Source organism: Leptosomus discolor, chromosome 2, assembly GCF_034619465.1.
Source record: "Leptosomus discolor isolate bLepDis1 chromosome 2, bLepDis1.hap2, whole genome shotgun sequence".
NCBI classification, from domain to species: Eukaryota; Metazoa; Chordata; class Aves; order Leptosomiformes; family Leptosomidae; genus Leptosomus; species Leptosomus discolor.
In genome coordinates, this window is record NC_141392.1 from 116514726 (window position 1) to 116532400 (window position 17675).

The window sequence follows — 17675 nt, forward strand, 5'->3', positions numbered from 1 at the left end:
ATGTTAAACAACATTATTAATACTTGAAATTGCTATTAAACCTTTTATCTATATTAGCAAGGACTTGTAGCTTTTAAAAACAAACGGTTCTTTTCCCAACTGTGTGACTTGGAGATAGTATCCTGTTTGTTTAATTCTGTGGATTTCTTCCATCTATGCCTCCTTTATCTTTAAGGTTTTGTTTCCTTGGTTTTGCTAAAAGCTTTATTTCATAACACACTTCCTTTAGGTGTTATACAAAAAAAACTTCCAACATCAGTGTGCATATCATACTTTATTTTATTAAAATAAGTTACAAGACCCCAACTTACTTTCCCATTTAACAGAAGACATAGGCTCATTTTTTACTCCACCTTGCCATTTCAGTTTTATATAATGTGATATACTGTATCCACTCATTTTTTTCTGTATTTACTTTTAAATATGAGAATAAAAATGCAGTTACTGCAGAAAAGCATTACCTGCTGTACTACTTGTAGCACAAACAGAAGCACAGCAGGTACAGGTAGCTTTATGCTTATAAAGTGACTGTACATGAAGATCCTCAGGGTCACTGTATCTTCAAGACTGTTGTCTTCCTGAAGTCTTCTCGACACTTGTGAATAATAATAAACCAACTGCTGTTTTGTAAGCTGTGCAACAAAATAAAGCTTGCTGAACACAATAAGAAGGATTGATTCTGAGAGATTATTTTAAAATGAAGTAGAATGATAGCTCAGACAACCTGCTGTCTGCCTTGATATGCCTGCAGCTTCTTGGTCACTTCATCTAGTAGTCAGTTGTTAAGGACAATAAAATAGGTGGCTACAAGGTTTGTTACATTTATAATCTTTCTCATTGCTGCATTTCCAACAAACAGTCTGTTTTCTAAATGAGGTCAATACATGCTTGAAACAGAGATTTCAAAACATTTTAGAGATCTGTCAAGGTCTGGCAATTTCCCAAACGATCTCAACAACCCTAACTTCTTGGAAGGAGTCGGACCAAGTGACATTCAGGGCAGGTGACTGCCTCTGCTGCTTTTTCCAGGTTGTCTTGAAAGGATGCTAGGGATACAAAATGCCCACCAAAGAACAACTTTGAAAGAAAGCCTCAGCTCTTTGTAGGAAAATATATTCCTAACTTCAAAACACCATGTTTTCTTGCTTAACATTAGCTCTTTGGGGCAGAAAGATTGCTCGCTGAAGGACATGCTACTATTGAGATGATATTACAGGTTTCGTTATCTTGGTGTTCAGTTTTAACTAATTAGATACCCTGGAATTATATATTGTAATCCAAGGAAAATCAGTCGTCCCTTCACCTTTCCCAGACAGATAAACTAAACTCAAGCACACTGCAGGAAGAGGGATTTGCAATTAGATCTTATAAAAATAACTTGGAATTTATTCAAGAACTGGGAAAGTGTTGTGTCCTTGGCAGAAGTTTTCATTTGGCTTTCAGAAACTTCGGCAAACTGAAAAATTCATTTATCCGTATAAATGATAAGTTCACATATAAAACTTACTAGTTTGCTTTCCTTCTTTGATTAATCCTAAATAGCCCACTCTTCCTTGATTTTGAAGCCCCAGGGATCAGGATGGCAGCCACAGACACAGTGCTCCTCTAAATTCATTCCTATTTGAACAAGAGCACCTTTTACAGAAAAAAAGCATGCAGTCTCAAAAATTTCCAGTGATGCAAGTCAACCACTCTCACTTCTAAAAATTGTGCCTTATGTTGAATTACAGCTTGCCCAACTTGAACTTCCACTTATTAGTTCCTGCCATGCCATCTGAGGACATTTGTTGTAGCATTCAGGTTTGCTGTGCTACCACAAAGTTCACCACTTTCTCTTTTTTTTTTTTTTTTCTTTCCCACATATTTGTGAAATGTCTATCTGGGGGCTGACCACATTTCACTGCTACAGATGCAGCACTGCAGCAAATTAAGCCAGCAAATTCCAGAGCAAGATAGCTGGCACCCACCAGCCTGCACCTCGGGTGTCCCATGGACCCGAGGCTTGCCCAGTGCCTCCAGCCTTGGCACTGTCCCTTGCAGCTCTCCCATTCTCATATATCCCAGCAGCTGGATATTAATAGCCCAGCACATTTTCACAGAAAAGAAAGTGGAACATGAAAATTGCTTGGGACAGTACCTGCCAGCAGAGGTGGGATGTAGAGGAATACTGCAGCTAATGGGACTGTTGTCACACTCCCTGTGAAATTGTCTTGAAAATTTGGGGACACAATAGGAGGGCTCAAAACTGAGCATTTGCTATTACTGTAAAGGTCATCTGGAAGAATTTTGAACAGAGCAGTGCTTGATGTTCAACACAGCATATATATTCTAGGGGATGTGGGCACATGAGTTTTACCTGCGTCTTGATACTAGAGCCCTTCAACAAAATGTGAAAACATAGTGGTATTTGCAACAACCAAGGTTTTGCTCCATAACATTACTAAAATCACCATGAAAATACTGTTTTCAGAGACATTTCTTCCCTGGCTTACATCAAAACAGCTACCTCTAAAATAGCAGTAAAGAGCTGAATGCAGAACATGTAAGAAAAAGGATATATTTTGTGGACAGAGCTTCAAGTCGTGAGGTGACAGAGTCCTGCAGGGCAGCTATGGCTTTACACTCACAGGACTCTTCAGTTGTTACGAGACTGCTTGTTATGGCTCCTGAGAGAGAAAACAACATTTAGAATATTTATGACAATTATCAAACATTTAAATCCCAGGAAACCACTTGATTCTGCAATGGGGGTTGAACTCCTGCTGTGAGACTACAGCAAGCACTGCGACCCAGGGCATTTGGGAAGGGGGGATGGCAGTGAACAGAGGCCAGTGTGTAGCCAGAGACACAAGCGTCATAGTCCAGAAACAGGACAGGCAAGAGAGAGCTTGACTCTAACCGAGGAGGCGGCAGAGCAGGGAGTTCTTCACCTGCCTACCTGGACCCTCTGCACTCTTTAAATTAGATCACTATTGAGCAAAATATAGAGAGGCCTGGATGCAGGGACCAACCAGCCTCCCCCATCAAGTAATTGCTAGACTAAAGTGAATCTTTCCTTCACCTGTCATCTCTCCCTTTCATCCAAAATATCCCCCATCCCAAAAGGCAGGTCACCCTGGGAAGTACAATGAGTGTGTTCAGTTGATGCAGACTGAGAAGAACCTGCAGTCCAGGTCTCCATCTTGCAAGTAATACTTTGACCATCAGACTACCCTCACAGGAAGGCATCGATGTAAACAGAATCTATTCAATTAGCTGTATTTAAGGCCATAACTAACTCGCTGGGCTTCTCTTCAGAAGAATGATAGAATCATAAAATGGTTTGGGTTGGAAGGGAACTTTAAAGGTCACCTAGTCCACCCCCCCTGCCAGGAGCCAGAACATCTTTTACTAGTCCAGGTTGCTCAAAGCCCCATTCAACCTGGCCTTGAACACATCCAGGGAGGTGGCAGCCACAGCTTCTCTGGGCAACCTGTTCCAGTGTTTCACCACCCTCACAGTAAAGGATTTCTTCCTCATATCTAAATAGAATCTAAATCTATCTATCTATACAAAAGCAAAGTTGCTGCCCTGTCAAAGCTGGATTGTAATGGTATTTGGCGTACCCATCGCTCTGCAACACAGCACTTCCGAGAATGTATTAGTTCAAAGTTAAGCCTCCAGGAGTTTTGCAAGCCAAGTAAGAAGGCACGTAGCGATTTTAGGCACATGAAGAGTCAGTCAGTGTCAGAAATTGGTCAGTTTGCATGAGTTCTAAGATGCGGGTAGAATTTAGATACCTAAGTCTTAGCTTGGGAAGGAATTAGAAGAATTGAATTTACAGATTGGTAAATAATACAGAAGTGAAAGCAGGAACACAGGTATTAATTTTAAATACTAAGCAACAGAGGTTCACCTAAATCATCAATGTGTATCACCCCAGAAGTACTCTTGGTTTGTAACATTGCAATATGCATGCATAGAGCGTATCAATTTTGATTCAAGAGGTGTGAACACAAGTACATTCCAATGTCACAGGGATATGGATGGAGGGAACAACAACATAAGCCCAAATTAATTTAAAATCTAGTAGAAAGGCACAGCAATATTAATGGAAGAGCCAGTTAGTATGACAGAGAAGTCATCGCTCTCTTAAGAAAGAGAAAGAAAGCACTGACATACTCCACAGTGGTTCCACTGAATCTGTTCCTGTCTCGCCCTCAGTCTTCCAGACTTATAGGGGACTAGCCCCAGCTGTCCTCAAGAACTCCTTTTTCTCCATAATCCACCACAAAACCAGGTATGATCACAAAGAGCTCAGAAAGATGATAATTTCATTGTGGTATAATAACATCAAGTATCAGCTGATGGCTGTGAGTTCCTAGCTACATGAAAGGCAATTTAAACTCACCTACTCCGTAAAGAAAATAGGAGTTAAGGCAAGTTGCACCACTTGCTGCAGGCTGAGAACAAACAATCAACAGCTACTGAGGCACAGCTACTGCAGTGAGATTACTGTCTACATCTGAGACCAGAATAATAAGGTTCCAAAGGCAAAGCCTTCTTAAAAGAGGGCCTACAATTATGAAATACCCTTTCGACATGTTATCAAGAGGTATTACTTGTATGTAATACCTGTCTGTACATGTTTTTTACATCACTTGCAAAGGCAATGACAGCAGATTATTCAATTATTTTTTCTGTAGATACATAAATGCATAGCTGGTCAATGCCAAACAAATTATGTGAGCATTATAACAGTAAAACAATAGAAATATTATACCCGGATACAATTTCTCTTTTTTTCTGAATTGTTTTGGTTTCTTTTTTTTTTTTTTTTTATCAATCATGCTGTTGACACTTCCATTTTGCAGGCAAACTGCAAAACCTATGAACAGATTCATTCCTAGCAGTGCAGAAATTCATTTGCCTTAGAGCCAATGTTGAAATTGGTGTCTCCTTGATTCCACTGAACCTGTATTTGTTCAGCTCCCTTCTTTGGAACATTCCACTGGCTTTATGGTCAACGTACAAAGAAGAACTGTTCAAGAGTCAGCTGGAAGAAAGCCAGTTCAAAATATCACACCAACATGGTTGGTTTCCAACAACTGCCAGTTATTTTTTTTATGTTTCCGTTTAAATTCTCCAATGACAGATACAGATCCTCCTTCGATTATGTCTTTTTTAACAAAATTACTTTTCCAACTAACTTTGGCAACTGCCCAAGGGTACCCTGAAGTCTTCTATAGTCCTTCTGTGAAATTTAGAGTCTTCTAGTATTTGATATTCAAAAATCTTGAACACTGATGTTGCTACTGGGATGCCCAACAAGTCATACAAAACATACTAGAGCTGTGTTTTTACACTGTATTTATGTTGAAGTCCAGACCTACAAAAAATTACTATTTTTGCAGATGGTGTTTGGCTATGTCCGCTATTTTATAACTTTGCTCTTACATAGGGTCCTTAGCCACTTGGTGTAATGGCAAGTTATTCCTGCTCTGAAACAGAGATCAGACTAGTTACCTCTTGAGGTCCCTTCCAACCCAACTTTACTTATGATTCTACACCAAATGGTCGAGAGGTTCTGCCAACAGCGGATGCCAGTGTTGCCCATCTGAAGGGAAAACAGTTGGTGAGTTAATGCCTGCCCCACACAGCTTGGAGGAGTGGATAAGAACATGCGGTTTAGCGTTGCAGTAGTTCTTCTGACACCCGTTCTGTTCCCCTCTGGGCCCCCACCATCCTCTGAATGCTGGTACACAATGGAGTGCCACGCCCCACAGACATATGCCCCAGAATCCTGCTTTGCCAATCCCCCCAATTATTCCCATTTCATAAGGAAATGCAGATTAGAACAGATTTTTTTTTTTTTTTTAAATACAGTGATGCCCTTAAATGTGTGGTGATAGGTAAGAGTCAACTGTGGCTTTAAATACAATAACTGCTATAACTAAACAAGAAGGATCAAACTAGCTCAAAACATTAGTGGAAACAGGCAGAAAAGAATGAAAAGGGATTATACTTTCAGGGAGTTTGTGAGCTCATAGAATGTTTCTCAAACAGATTAAAAGGATTTAACACACTAAAGAGAGGTTCTTCAATAAATATATTCAGAAAAAAACCCATTGAATTATTACTTGAGCATGTTTTCTCATCTGGATTTAAGGTAAAGCCTTCATAGCAGTCACAGGTGTACGATCCACCATTACGCACACAGACCTGCTCGCAGTCGTGGGTTCCTGGCGCACATACATCAGTTCCTACAGAATGCATTTGGGAGAAACAGTTATCCAAAAATACGGTAACATTTTTTAACGCTTCCCAATGGCAATGCTGGGAGCTTATCCTAGATGAATCTTACCAGGAACTACTGAGGTGTGTAACAGATCTTGCCTTGGAGCAGCGAGATGAACTAATTGCCGTACTGGGGTCTCCCTCAGTCCTTACTTCGTATGGTCTATGCTCACTCTGACCACAGCTGCCTAACCCCACCAGATGTGAAGTGCCAGATCACCTCCAAAGGCATACTAGGAAAAGCTTCCAGCACACAATAACTTTACAGTAAGGAGACCAGGAAGGAAAGAAACACTTCTAAAATTACTTCATTTTTACTGTCACACAAGTCACTGAGAAGCTAAAGAAAGAAACAGCCATAGGAAATTCAGCCTGGAGGGGAGGACATCACCTCAAGCCGTCTGGTACGCAGTTTCCACAGTACTGCGAAGTGTGTGACACTGCAACTAACCCCAGCGCTTCTCTCCAATTACTTCTCAGTTCTGGGTTTGCTGAATGTTGCATAGTTTTTTAAAATACAACCTTAGTTACAAGATTATAAAGAAAGACCAAATGGTAAGCAGTTTGTAGCACGTTGCATATGAAGTGCTTTATATCTCTAAATATTGCTCAAAGTGGAAAAGACAGAATAACATAGAACTGTCTTATAACACTTGAATGCGTGTGTAAGTTTCTCAAATCCAAACACATCTGCCTGCTAATGAGAGCTAATTCTCGCTAATTCACGTACTTAGCTGGGGAGGGTACAGAGGGAGAGGGAACAGCAATCTGCTCTTACTTGAGCAAGTCTTCTTGTCTGCATTCAGGGTGTAGCCTTGGTAGCAGTCGCAGGTATAGAACAGATCATCCCTCACGCAGACCTGCTCACAGTCATGCCTTCCACGTGCACACATGTCGACAGCTGAGGAAGACATTTGAGAAGAGAAGAATACTAATCATTGCCCAAACTTCAGTTTAGTTGATGTTAGTAATTCCCATTTGCAAACATGTCTTCATTTGGATTCAAACCAGGACGTTTTTGTTGCATATCAGCATGCCATTAGCCATGGTAAGGTATACAGAGTGTGTTTTCATCTGGCTATCAACATCACAAAATTAGTACGATTTTTGGAACATTGGCAACACTTTTTTGTAGTTATGATTGCAAAAGGAACTGAAGTGACCCAGTTAGACAAAATAATTACCCAAAGGAATTTCAAAGAACAAATATCTGCATTTTAAGAGAGTATTTGGCATTATTTCAGTTCTAATTGAACTGGATAAGACACTGTTCTATGGAGTGAAAAGACCATAAACAGAAGAGTATACATGGCTGCAAAAAAAAGAAAAAGAGAGATGTGGCACCCGCTGCCAGTTATGAAGTGGGCACTTGATGTGTGAGGCTGATGTTTTCTGCCAAACTTAACACGTCAACTCTGAAAGGCCAAGCTGAGAAGGAGTTCCTATATTTGGATATCTTTGCACTAAGGAGGTTCAGCAAGGCACAAGCAAAGAAAGAAAGAGAGACAAAGAAAGAGAGAAAGAGAAAGAAAGAGAGAAAGAAAAAGAAAGAAAGAAAAGACCCCCTCCTGGACCTAGACTACTTTTACTGTATCACAAAAACCTGGATGGTTGAGAAATCATTAGCAGCCTATTCCAAATTGAGACTCAAAAGAGCAAAAAAGCAAGCACGTTAGGGAAATAATCTGAAATTTGACTACGCAGGGGAAGAACAAGTGTTATTAAGGGAGGTTCAGGACCGGACTCCCAAAGGGTATGCCTAACTAAACTCACATTCCCTCACAGATGTTTATCGTGTCTATATAATCCCAGGTGAGAGTTAATCTTAGGAACTACATTTACAAAATCAGCTCCTAAACTAGGCAGGAAGAAATACTGAGGCCCTTTGCCTTCGCCTCTTTGAGATGCGAGACATATGACTTAATTGGAGAGATTTGCCTAGGAACCTCGGGGAATTGGAAGCCTGGCTTCAGCACTTTGTCACACAAAATGTCGTAAGGAAAGGGATTATGATGGAAGTTGAAAAAAGGATTTTGCATAAATAAATCATCAGTGAGACATCCAAAGAAAAGAAGAATGAATTACAGATCCTATCATGTGAAAATAATATATATACATATTAATTCGTAGGTACTATATACTTGTACGTACATCCTTAAGTACCAGCTACATCTATTCTTCACAAGAGATCGGCACTGGGAAAGAACATTTCCCTCCATCCTCTACAGCTCTAAGGCTGGAGTATTTTTTAAGGTCCAAACACATCTACCAGAAAGAGTGATCACACTCATGATGATACAGACTATAATCTCTCTCAGCACAGTCCTTGCTCTTCTTCATCTCACTCCCTCATGCTGCTTTGCTGAAGAGTTTTCTGACACAGCTCGTACAAATCACATATTCCCACCAAATATGTTATCCTTCTCCTCTCTCAGGTGGATATGGCAATTTGTGCTCCGTGGGTATGAAAATACTGTGAAGTCGTCACAGAAATGCCAGGTGACATTTTAATTATTCCAATTACAAGCTTCACACAACTGTAGAAGAGTCATGGGTCACAAATTATTACTGGTCACAAGAAGAAATAAAGCTTCACTGTGTTTTCAGGAGTTGTACAGAAAGTCTTGGATAATTTATCAGAAAAATAACATAATTTACCTGATTTTTACAAGCTAATTGCTTTTAGCTGAACACAGTATTTCCTTAATCAGTTCTTACCTGAGCAAGTCTTCTTATCTGGATTCAGAGTGTATCCTTCATAGCAGTCACAGCTGTAGGATCCATCATTACTCAGACAGACTTGTGCACAATCATGCCTTCCAGGTGCACACATGTCCATGGCTGTGGTGAACCATGTTTTAGAAAAGAAACCCATAAATCCCTGCCAGACACTCAAGTGTTTTAAATGCTTCAACATTTAAAATATAATTAGAATTCAATTTAGGATTCAACCAGTGCCCTACTACATTATTATATTATGCTGCAGACAACTGAATTCAGTTACTAATTATTTAATGGAGGAGACAGATGTTGGGACTGCAATACATTACTATACCACATCTCACCCAATTCTGATTTTCATCAGCAATTCTAACAGTCCTGAATATCCCCAGTAAGGACGAAGCTGAAACACCATACTGAGATGAACAACAACCTGCCACGTGTCAAAGTAGAAGTTGCTTCTTGCAATATTAGCAGTAACTATGATGAATCCAAATTTAACTTCATACTTTCATCCATGAGCTGAAGGCAGGCACAAAAAGCCAGGCATGATATATAGAAATGCTATTAAATGGCAGTGACATAAAGCCTAGTGAGAAAAAAAACAAAAAAGCAGGCGCACTAGAAGATTATGTTCTCTCTTCAGAAATAAGTAGAGTGAAAACTTCAGTGAGAAGAATGCTTGTGCTCTCAAAGGAAAGGATGCACTTACCATTTATAAAACAGCTACCCTAAGGCTGGTGCTGCTCAAAACTTCTGGATTTAAAGAGTCCAGAGAAGTATTTGGGGGGGAAAAAAGTTTTTATAGTAGGTTAACTTTTCAGGGTGCCAATTCAAGGAGTAGGAAAAGAAGTGTAAGTGCCAGTGTAAGACTGGGGTTGCTATACAATAGAGCCCTGCACAACTTTGGAAGCAAAAGCAGCAAGCTGTAAAAAACCCTGAGTTTCAACAGGAGAGATGAAGAGGACATGGGAAAATCATCAGGTTTTAAGTTCTCTATGGACTAGTGGCACTCACTCTCCAGTGGAGACACAGTGCTGGTGGGCATCTCTGAAACAGGTTCATCCTCTCCCAGGGACTAAGTCACATTTATGAAGCACTGTGAAGACCATAAAATGGTAGGTAAGTGCCAAATTGCATTTTTTAATCAACATTTTAAAGAAAAAAAAGCAATTCTATTGTGATTGGAAGCACAAGGAAAGGCTACAGGTGAATTCCCATTTTAAGAGCTGATGTGTGTAAGAAATTTTTCAACTAGAAATAATGAGGACAACACACAGAAAACATGTCCATGTCTCCATGAGCTTCATATACTAAAGCAGCCTTTAATTCTTACCTGTGCATGTCGTTTTATCTGGATTCAGGGTGTAGCCTTCATAGCATTCACAGACATAGGATCCGTTGTTACTCACACAGATCTGATCACACTCATGCCTGCCAGGTGCACACACGTCCACAGCTGCAAGATGCATGTCAGAGAAACAATTCATTGTTAATAACAAGTAGTTTGGGACAGAGTGCTTATTCACATTTTCAAATAGATTTCAATTTGGAATTGGCTCAGAAATGGCAATAGTAATTGAAGGAATTAGAATAAGTGGTAGGAGAAAAAAAATTTATACAGTGTCTACTTCTGAAGACTTTGTTTTGGCACCTGGCCCTAATGACTGGATCTGTGGGCATAATAAAAAGGACGGTGATGGAATCGAACTACTTCTCACCATTACTTGCAGCAGACTTATTTATTATTTACTATTAGATTTATTATTGAAGATGATCCAGATGTTCACTATTTCAACAGAAGTACACACACAGCTTCTCAAATTCACATATGGTGTTAAAAAGGGAATTTTTTTCTAGTTGAACACATTTAGTGAAGGAGTAATACCTGAGCAGGTTCTCTTATCTGGATTCAGAGCGTAGCCTTCATAGCAATCACAGAGGTAGGATCCGCTGTTACTCACGCAGACCTGCTCGCAGTCATGGGTCCCAAGTGCACACACATTCACAGCTACAAAGGGCATTTACAGAAAAGATACTTCAGTCAGCCCAAAGGAAAGAAACAGTCATTAATAATTCATGCTTACAAAAGTACATCTTGGACTGTTTGCTGGATTAGTAGTAGTAAATGTCACTGCTGTGTCACTGTCACAAAAAGTTACAGGCACCTCTTGCATCATTCTGTAGCCAGAAGAAAGAGGTCATAAGTGACACTGGAACAACTGCACTGAAATAACTCACCACCTGGGGTGGCAGAAAGACAAGATGAATTGAAAAGCGTGCAACAGGGTGTGATTTTAAGCATTTAGTAGCATTAGACTGGAAATGAGAACTCAGCAACAAAAACGACCTTCTGGCTTTTTGTATCCAGTCTCTTTCTATTACAGACAACCATCCCAAAATGTATCAGTCACTGTCTGGCAGCTTAGTAACTTCTGCTCACTGGCATACAACCTGATTTATGAATTCCTGCTGCACTGTAAAAAACTCCCATGTAAACTGAAATGCAACAGAAAGCAAAATAAAATAAAATAAACTGCAACAAAAAGAGCATCAAGACCGGAGGAAGAGAAAAATGACTCAGAGGCACTGGGATAATACACTGCCTTCTCACGGATGAAAAGAGTGACTGATGGCCCAGATGTATCAGCCAGCAAAAAACCCACCAGTGCAAGATGGGTATGTGAGGGCTGCAGCTGCCTTGATCCATCAGATTTAAAAAGTCAAGACCAAAAGAGGATATGGAGGAAAGTTTCTACAGTTAAGGTAGCTTTACAGGCACATGAACCTCCTAACTGGATGGATGGCAGCTGATACCAGTGTGCTGTCGTGCCAGGACAGACAAAACGGCTGTTGTAACGCTGCGCTGTCTGCAGTGCACTGTGTCTGCTGACAGTCTTTTCCTTCACAGATGGTGTAACTACATAACTAATTAATTTCTGCCCAGTTTTCTTCAAGTTCATTTAATGCTGCTTCTCCGGTCACCTCAAGATGCCCCTGTTTCTCTCCACAGACTGTAAAGGAAACCTAGATACTCGCTTAAACTTAGATGATTTTTAGATGACTAAATTTAGATGAGGGGAAAAAGGGGGAGAAAAAAAAAGGTGGAGGAAAAGAAGGCGGAAAGGAAGGAAAGAAGGAAGAAGGAAATGAAAGGGGAAAGGATAAGAATGGGAAGACAAGTCTGTTACTACCTGAGATTTTACTTAGATGAGTAGTTACCCACAAAGAGTGGGTATGGACTACTGGTAAAATCAAACTCCAAAACAACAGTAGTGAGACAAGAAATGAGAAGCAAGCATGCATGAATCTTATCATGTGTTTCTGCATGCAAGGCAACATTTCCCAAAAACACGGAAGATTTAGATGTCCCCTAATAAGGCTGATAGAAAGCGTGTCTTGTCTTTCCGTTAGTAAAAACAAATCTCAAACAAAGACAACATCTTTTCACTCTGTTACTTCCTTGGGAATAAGAAAATTCATCACCATGACTTATGAATAAAATCTGTGGGTGATATTTTTAAGCATAACTGAGAAGCTCAGGCTCAAATGGTCAGATTTTTGCGGTAGGAAAGTCAAGTCTCCACTGACTTGGACATCAATTCAAGGCTATTTTCCATCTCCAGGATGGTCTCATGTTGAATGATGCTCTCAATGCATCAAGAACTTGATCTTAGCCAACTATTTTGCCCCTGAACATTAGTTTTCCTGTTTTCAGTTCACCTTACAAACAAATTTATTTGCCTTGGCCAAAGCAAAGAAAATCCTAATTGTCACTGGTGAGTCTAGATTTCTGACCAAAAAGCAGTCTGGAGATGGAAAAGACCCAGTTTACCCACACTGTCTTACAAGACACTCTTAGATTCATTTGGTTTTGTAGGAACCTTTTTTAAAACTACTCCCTTTACCCCGTTCTTGTTCATGAATCCCACAGACTGCCTAATTGCACGAGGGCAATTCAGAGTTACACTGGAAGTGTGTATGTGTGAGCTCTCTTTGGTTTATCCTCCAGCTTAGTAGGTGCTGGAGGATATTTTTTTTTCTACGCTTCAGCATGATAAACAGTAAGTTTACTCTTAAGAACAAGAGATTTTTCTTTGGTGCTATGAAAGGACCTGCTTTAGTGAGAACATGGGTGGAAAAGTAGTGCTATGTTCACAGCACACATACCTGTCCAGCTAGGTGGGCACTCGTACCCACTTCCAGCTACCAGAGAGAGAGGGTCTGGTCACATCAGCAACACAACATGATGTCAAGCCAAACCTCAAGGCATTTCCTATGTTAATAATTAGGCAAAGTGTCCCATCTGTAGATGGTCCTACACATTTATTTCATACCTAGAAAAAGAGGTCAATTCACTCTAAACGTATTCGAAAGGTAAGGTGGTAATTTTTAGTAAGGCTCTGAGATAATAAAGTAATAGGTTGCCAACCAAGTTCCCAAGGCAATGGCTGTTATTTTAATTCCCTACAGTGTTCTTTACACCTGATTTTACCTGTTATTTACTGGAGACTTATTTTACAAGTAGTTTCTTTAGAAATTTACTAGAAACATTTACTTCATACAAGTTTTGTAACTGTCAAAAAGTCATCATTTGATTTTTGTGAGTAGGGCTGTGTCATAGCTATCTACAGTTCTAAATACTCCAGATAGATGACCTTTTTTTCTGCAAATGACAAAAACAACCCACATTGGCCTAGCACCGTTAGTGGAGTTCTAGCCCAACGCAAATATACATCCAGCATTTTTCCAAGACCAGCCCGGAAAGAGCAAAGCTAATTCAACCCATCCCACAGTTCCCTGTCAAAATCAAGTTGCAGAGAAACAGAGAAAGGTGTGAGTCTGGCACACTGAAAAAGCCCAGCAATGCCTGCAGACTGAAAGACCCTCCCAAGATGACCTGCTGTTGTGTTCGGGCACTTCATCCTCCATCAAATTTCTCAAGCTAGCACGGTGGTTCACCTGCCACACTGATTTTCCTACTCTGAATCTCTAAGGAGCCCTTCAGCACCACACTTCCACCCTCCTTGCTTCCCAGGGAGACAGGAAAAGAAACGAGCAGCCTGCACAGCTCCCGTGTGCGCTCTTGGTAAGTCGGTAAATACGCGTAGCCAAATCCTGGCCGGATTGCCATGCTTTCTCTTGCACTAAATTGGACCCACTGTGAGAGATGGTTCACTGAAATCAGGTCTGTTACTTACATAGTAAGGTCACTATCCAAAATGAAAGGTCATTACTTGGCCTCCACTGAATAAAAGGGTTGGGTGGTTTGCCCAACAGATGGCAAAGGAAATATTTAAATGTGATACATAACACTTCTGAAAAAGAAACACTGTCTTAGGGATGGAACCACAGTAGGAGCCAAAAGGAGCCAAATTACACCACCCTCTTGGACTATCCACCTTACCACAGAAAGTCTCTCTGAATTTGGATGTCAGCTTTTCGATCACGCCATAGGTCTCCACATAGAAGACGTGTTCATCCAGTGGTTCGCTGGCCATTATCCTCAGGGACTGCATGTCTGCCCGGTCTACCCCAACTGCATAGATCTCAATGCCAGCTGTCCGGGCGCTTGCTGCCACATCTTGAACCTGGTCTTGTGGCCGTCCATCTGTCACAACAATGACCACCTTGGGGATATTGAAGGCTGCTGGCCGGGTGCCCATTTCCTCAGTGAAGACTTCATCCATGGCAGTTTGGATGGCAAGGCCGGTCATTGTGCCGGCAGACAAGGGCTCAATGTGAGATATCGCCTCCTTCATAGATGCTTTATCAAAGTAGGTCCGGAGGGGAAACTCTACCTTGACAGTGCTAGCATAATTCATGACCGCCACACGGGTTGTTCTTTCACCAACGTCCAGAGTATCAATCATTTCCGACAAAAAGATTTTCACTTTCTCAAACTCTTCAGGTCGGACACTGCGGGAACTGTCTATGATGAAGACGAGGTCTAGGGGCCGGTTCTTGCAGGCAGTGTCTGTCAAGAAGGAAGGAGAACACTCCACTCATCTCCTACACAGGATCAGAGCGCTCACCCTAGGGCAGTGAGAGCTGTCACGGCACACTACTCCTGCCAGATAAATGTTGGCACTCTTGATTCTTTAGAAAGAGGCTTAAAATTATAGTGAGAAACACATTAGAAATTCTAAAATATTAATTCTGACAAGTAATAAATAATCGAACTTTTCTAAGCATCGATAGGTCCACATTTGAGCCCACAAAATCTAACTATCCTTGAAACAAAGGGTTGTAGTTCATATGTAACAGCCAATATAGAAATGTAGCGGTGATATATATACGCCCTTACTTTTAATTTTTATACAGATAGAGCATAAATTCCATTTTTATAAGCTACATAAATAAAATAGTAAAACAACTGGCTAAATTACACACTGAACAGATCCTAGCAATATTTTTTACTATAGTAACAGTATAGATTAGGAATTATTTCTTGTTTGTAATTCATAATCCAAAGTACACAAGAAGAAAGGCAGGCAAACAGGAACAAGATGCAAATTATGCTGCGATAAAGGATTCTTTAGAAGTTCTTACTGTTTTAGGGCTTCTAGAGCTGAGGAAAAAAGAGGAAATTATTTATGAAGTAATTTTACATCTAAAAATGAACATTTACACACGTATTTCTAGCTTCCAAAATTCTTCACTGACATATAAATCTAGACAGAAACAGAAAGATCAGACAAGCATCACTTCTAGGAAGACAAAAAATAATCAAGCCAGCGACAGCAGGCAACCTAAGCTTATGCTCTCTGTCCTGATAACCTGACCTGACATTGAAGATACCATGTACCAGTATGGATTTGTGCAGCTTGTTTATGAGAAACACGACAACCCAAAAGCAGAGTATTTCTATAAAAGAGTCATTCTGGCTCACCAGCGCGTTAAATAGCAAAATAGTGTTGTTTGAATATGCTCCCTGAGAGCTGTTTTGGGAACCTGACACACCTCTCCCGGCTACTATCAAGTTCACATTTATCATTGTATTCCAGTTGAAATTAAAAAAAACCAAACAAACAAACAAAAACCACCCAACAAAAACACTAACAACAAAACTTCACAAGTCTCTTAAAAGTAGAGATGAAAACAGCACCTTTTTTTTTTTTTGATGCATTGAAAAACTTTTTCCTCTTGTGCAAGTGAAAAGGGAGAGGGGAAATCAAATTGCACAGATAGATCTTACTTCTATCAGGAAACACAGTAACAGAGTTGATTTTGCCTTTGGACAGTGATGGGACTGGATGAACCTAGGATCCCATCCAGGTACGTTACATACAATTCTACAGGCATCTCTAATTCAGTTTTTGCGTAACGATTTACAAGAATGGCGTTGTGCCCTTTGGGAAGCTGAGAACACACGAAGAAATGTTTGCGCAGGGACGCATAGCTTAAGACACGAAAGAAGAGAAGCAACGTTCGTCCTACAAAAAGAAAGACAAAATACAAGATTTGTAGGCAGAAGAATTCTCTTTTTTAGATTAAGAAAAAAAGCAACAACTTTTCAGCAGTCTGATCCTTCTGTGAACCTGAAACAGAGATGTTTCGAGAAACGAAGGCAGGGAGGGAAGAGCTGTGTCGGTTTCGGAGACCAGCAAGGCCGGCTTTGCGCTAAAAGCAGCAGCTGGTTCTCTGCCTACGAGCGAGCGGTCCCTGCAGGAGGCCCCCGGGCAGCACGTCCCCGTGCCCCCTCGCAGAGCCCGGCACGTCGGGCAGCCGCCCGGGCGGAGCGGGGGCAGGCGGTGCCCGGGGAGCCGCGGGGGAAGCGCGCAGCCAGCGGCCCGGTGCCCACCGCCCCGCCAAGGGCTGCCCGGGGAAGGGGGCGCGCAGCCCCTCGCCGGAGGCCGCGGGCAGACGGCGGCTCCCGGCGCCCCCGCAGCCGTACGGTACCTGCCGCGGCCCCGCTCCGGGAGAGGCCGCCGCCCGGCCGCGGCGGGGGGGGCAGGCGGTGCGGGGAGCCCCGCGCCGGGGGCGGCGGCAGTAGCAGCAGCAGCGCCAGGCAGCAGCCGAGGGAGCCGAGCGCCCGCCGCATGGTGCCGCCGCCTGCCCCCCGCCCCGCGGCCCCGCAGTTAAAGCCGCCATGGGGGGCGGGCGACACAGGGGGCAGAGGTGGCACCGGCTCCCCCCCGCCGCCTCCTTCCCGGGCGGGCCGGCGGGCAGGGAGGGGCGGGCGGCCCCGGCTCCACCGCCCCGACGGGGTGTTGGGCCTGGGAGAGAGGGGAGGGCAGCAAGGGCTGGAGCTGAGCTTGGGGGGCTTGGGCAGGGGAAGGGCGGGGATACAAACTCACCCCTTCTCCCTCCACTGGGATGATTCCACAGAATGGCAGGGACCTCTGGAGATCATCCAGTCCAACGCCCCTGCTGAAGCAAGGTCACCTAGAGCAGCTCACACAGGAGCACATCCAGGTGGGTTTTGAATATCTCCAGGGAAGGAGACTCCACAACCTCCCTGGGCAGCCTGTTCCAGTGCTCTGCCACCCTCGGGGTAAAGAAGTTTTTCCTCATGTTCAGGCAGAACTTCCTGTGCTCCAGTTTGTGCCCACTGCCCCTTGTCCTGTCACTGGGCACCACTGAGAAGAGCCTGGCACCATCCTCTTGACTCCCACCCTTACTATAAGCGGGGATAAGGTCCCCTAAGTCTTCTCCAGGCTAAAGAGCCCCAGGTC

The 17675-nt window shown here is 42.3% G+C and overlaps 1 protein-coding gene across 1 annotated transcript; it reads right to left on the minus strand.

Moving 5' to 3' along the window:
- Window positions 1-601: 601 nt before the first annotated feature.
- MATN3 (matrilin 3) lies at window positions 602-17041 on the minus strand. Its single transcript, XM_086461609.1, has 8 exons — window positions 16900-17041; window positions 14405-14974; window positions 10886-11008; window positions 10334-10456; window positions 8995-9117; window positions 7055-7177; window positions 2559-2666; window positions 602-771 (listed from the first exon to the last, which is right to left on the minus strand). The coding sequence occupies exons 1-8, from the start codon at window positions 17039-17041 to the stop codon at window positions 716-718; spliced, it is 1368 nt and encodes a 455-aa protein (XP_086317735.1). The 3' UTR covers window positions 602-715.
- Between the last annotated feature and the right edge of the window lie 634 nt (window positions 17042-17675).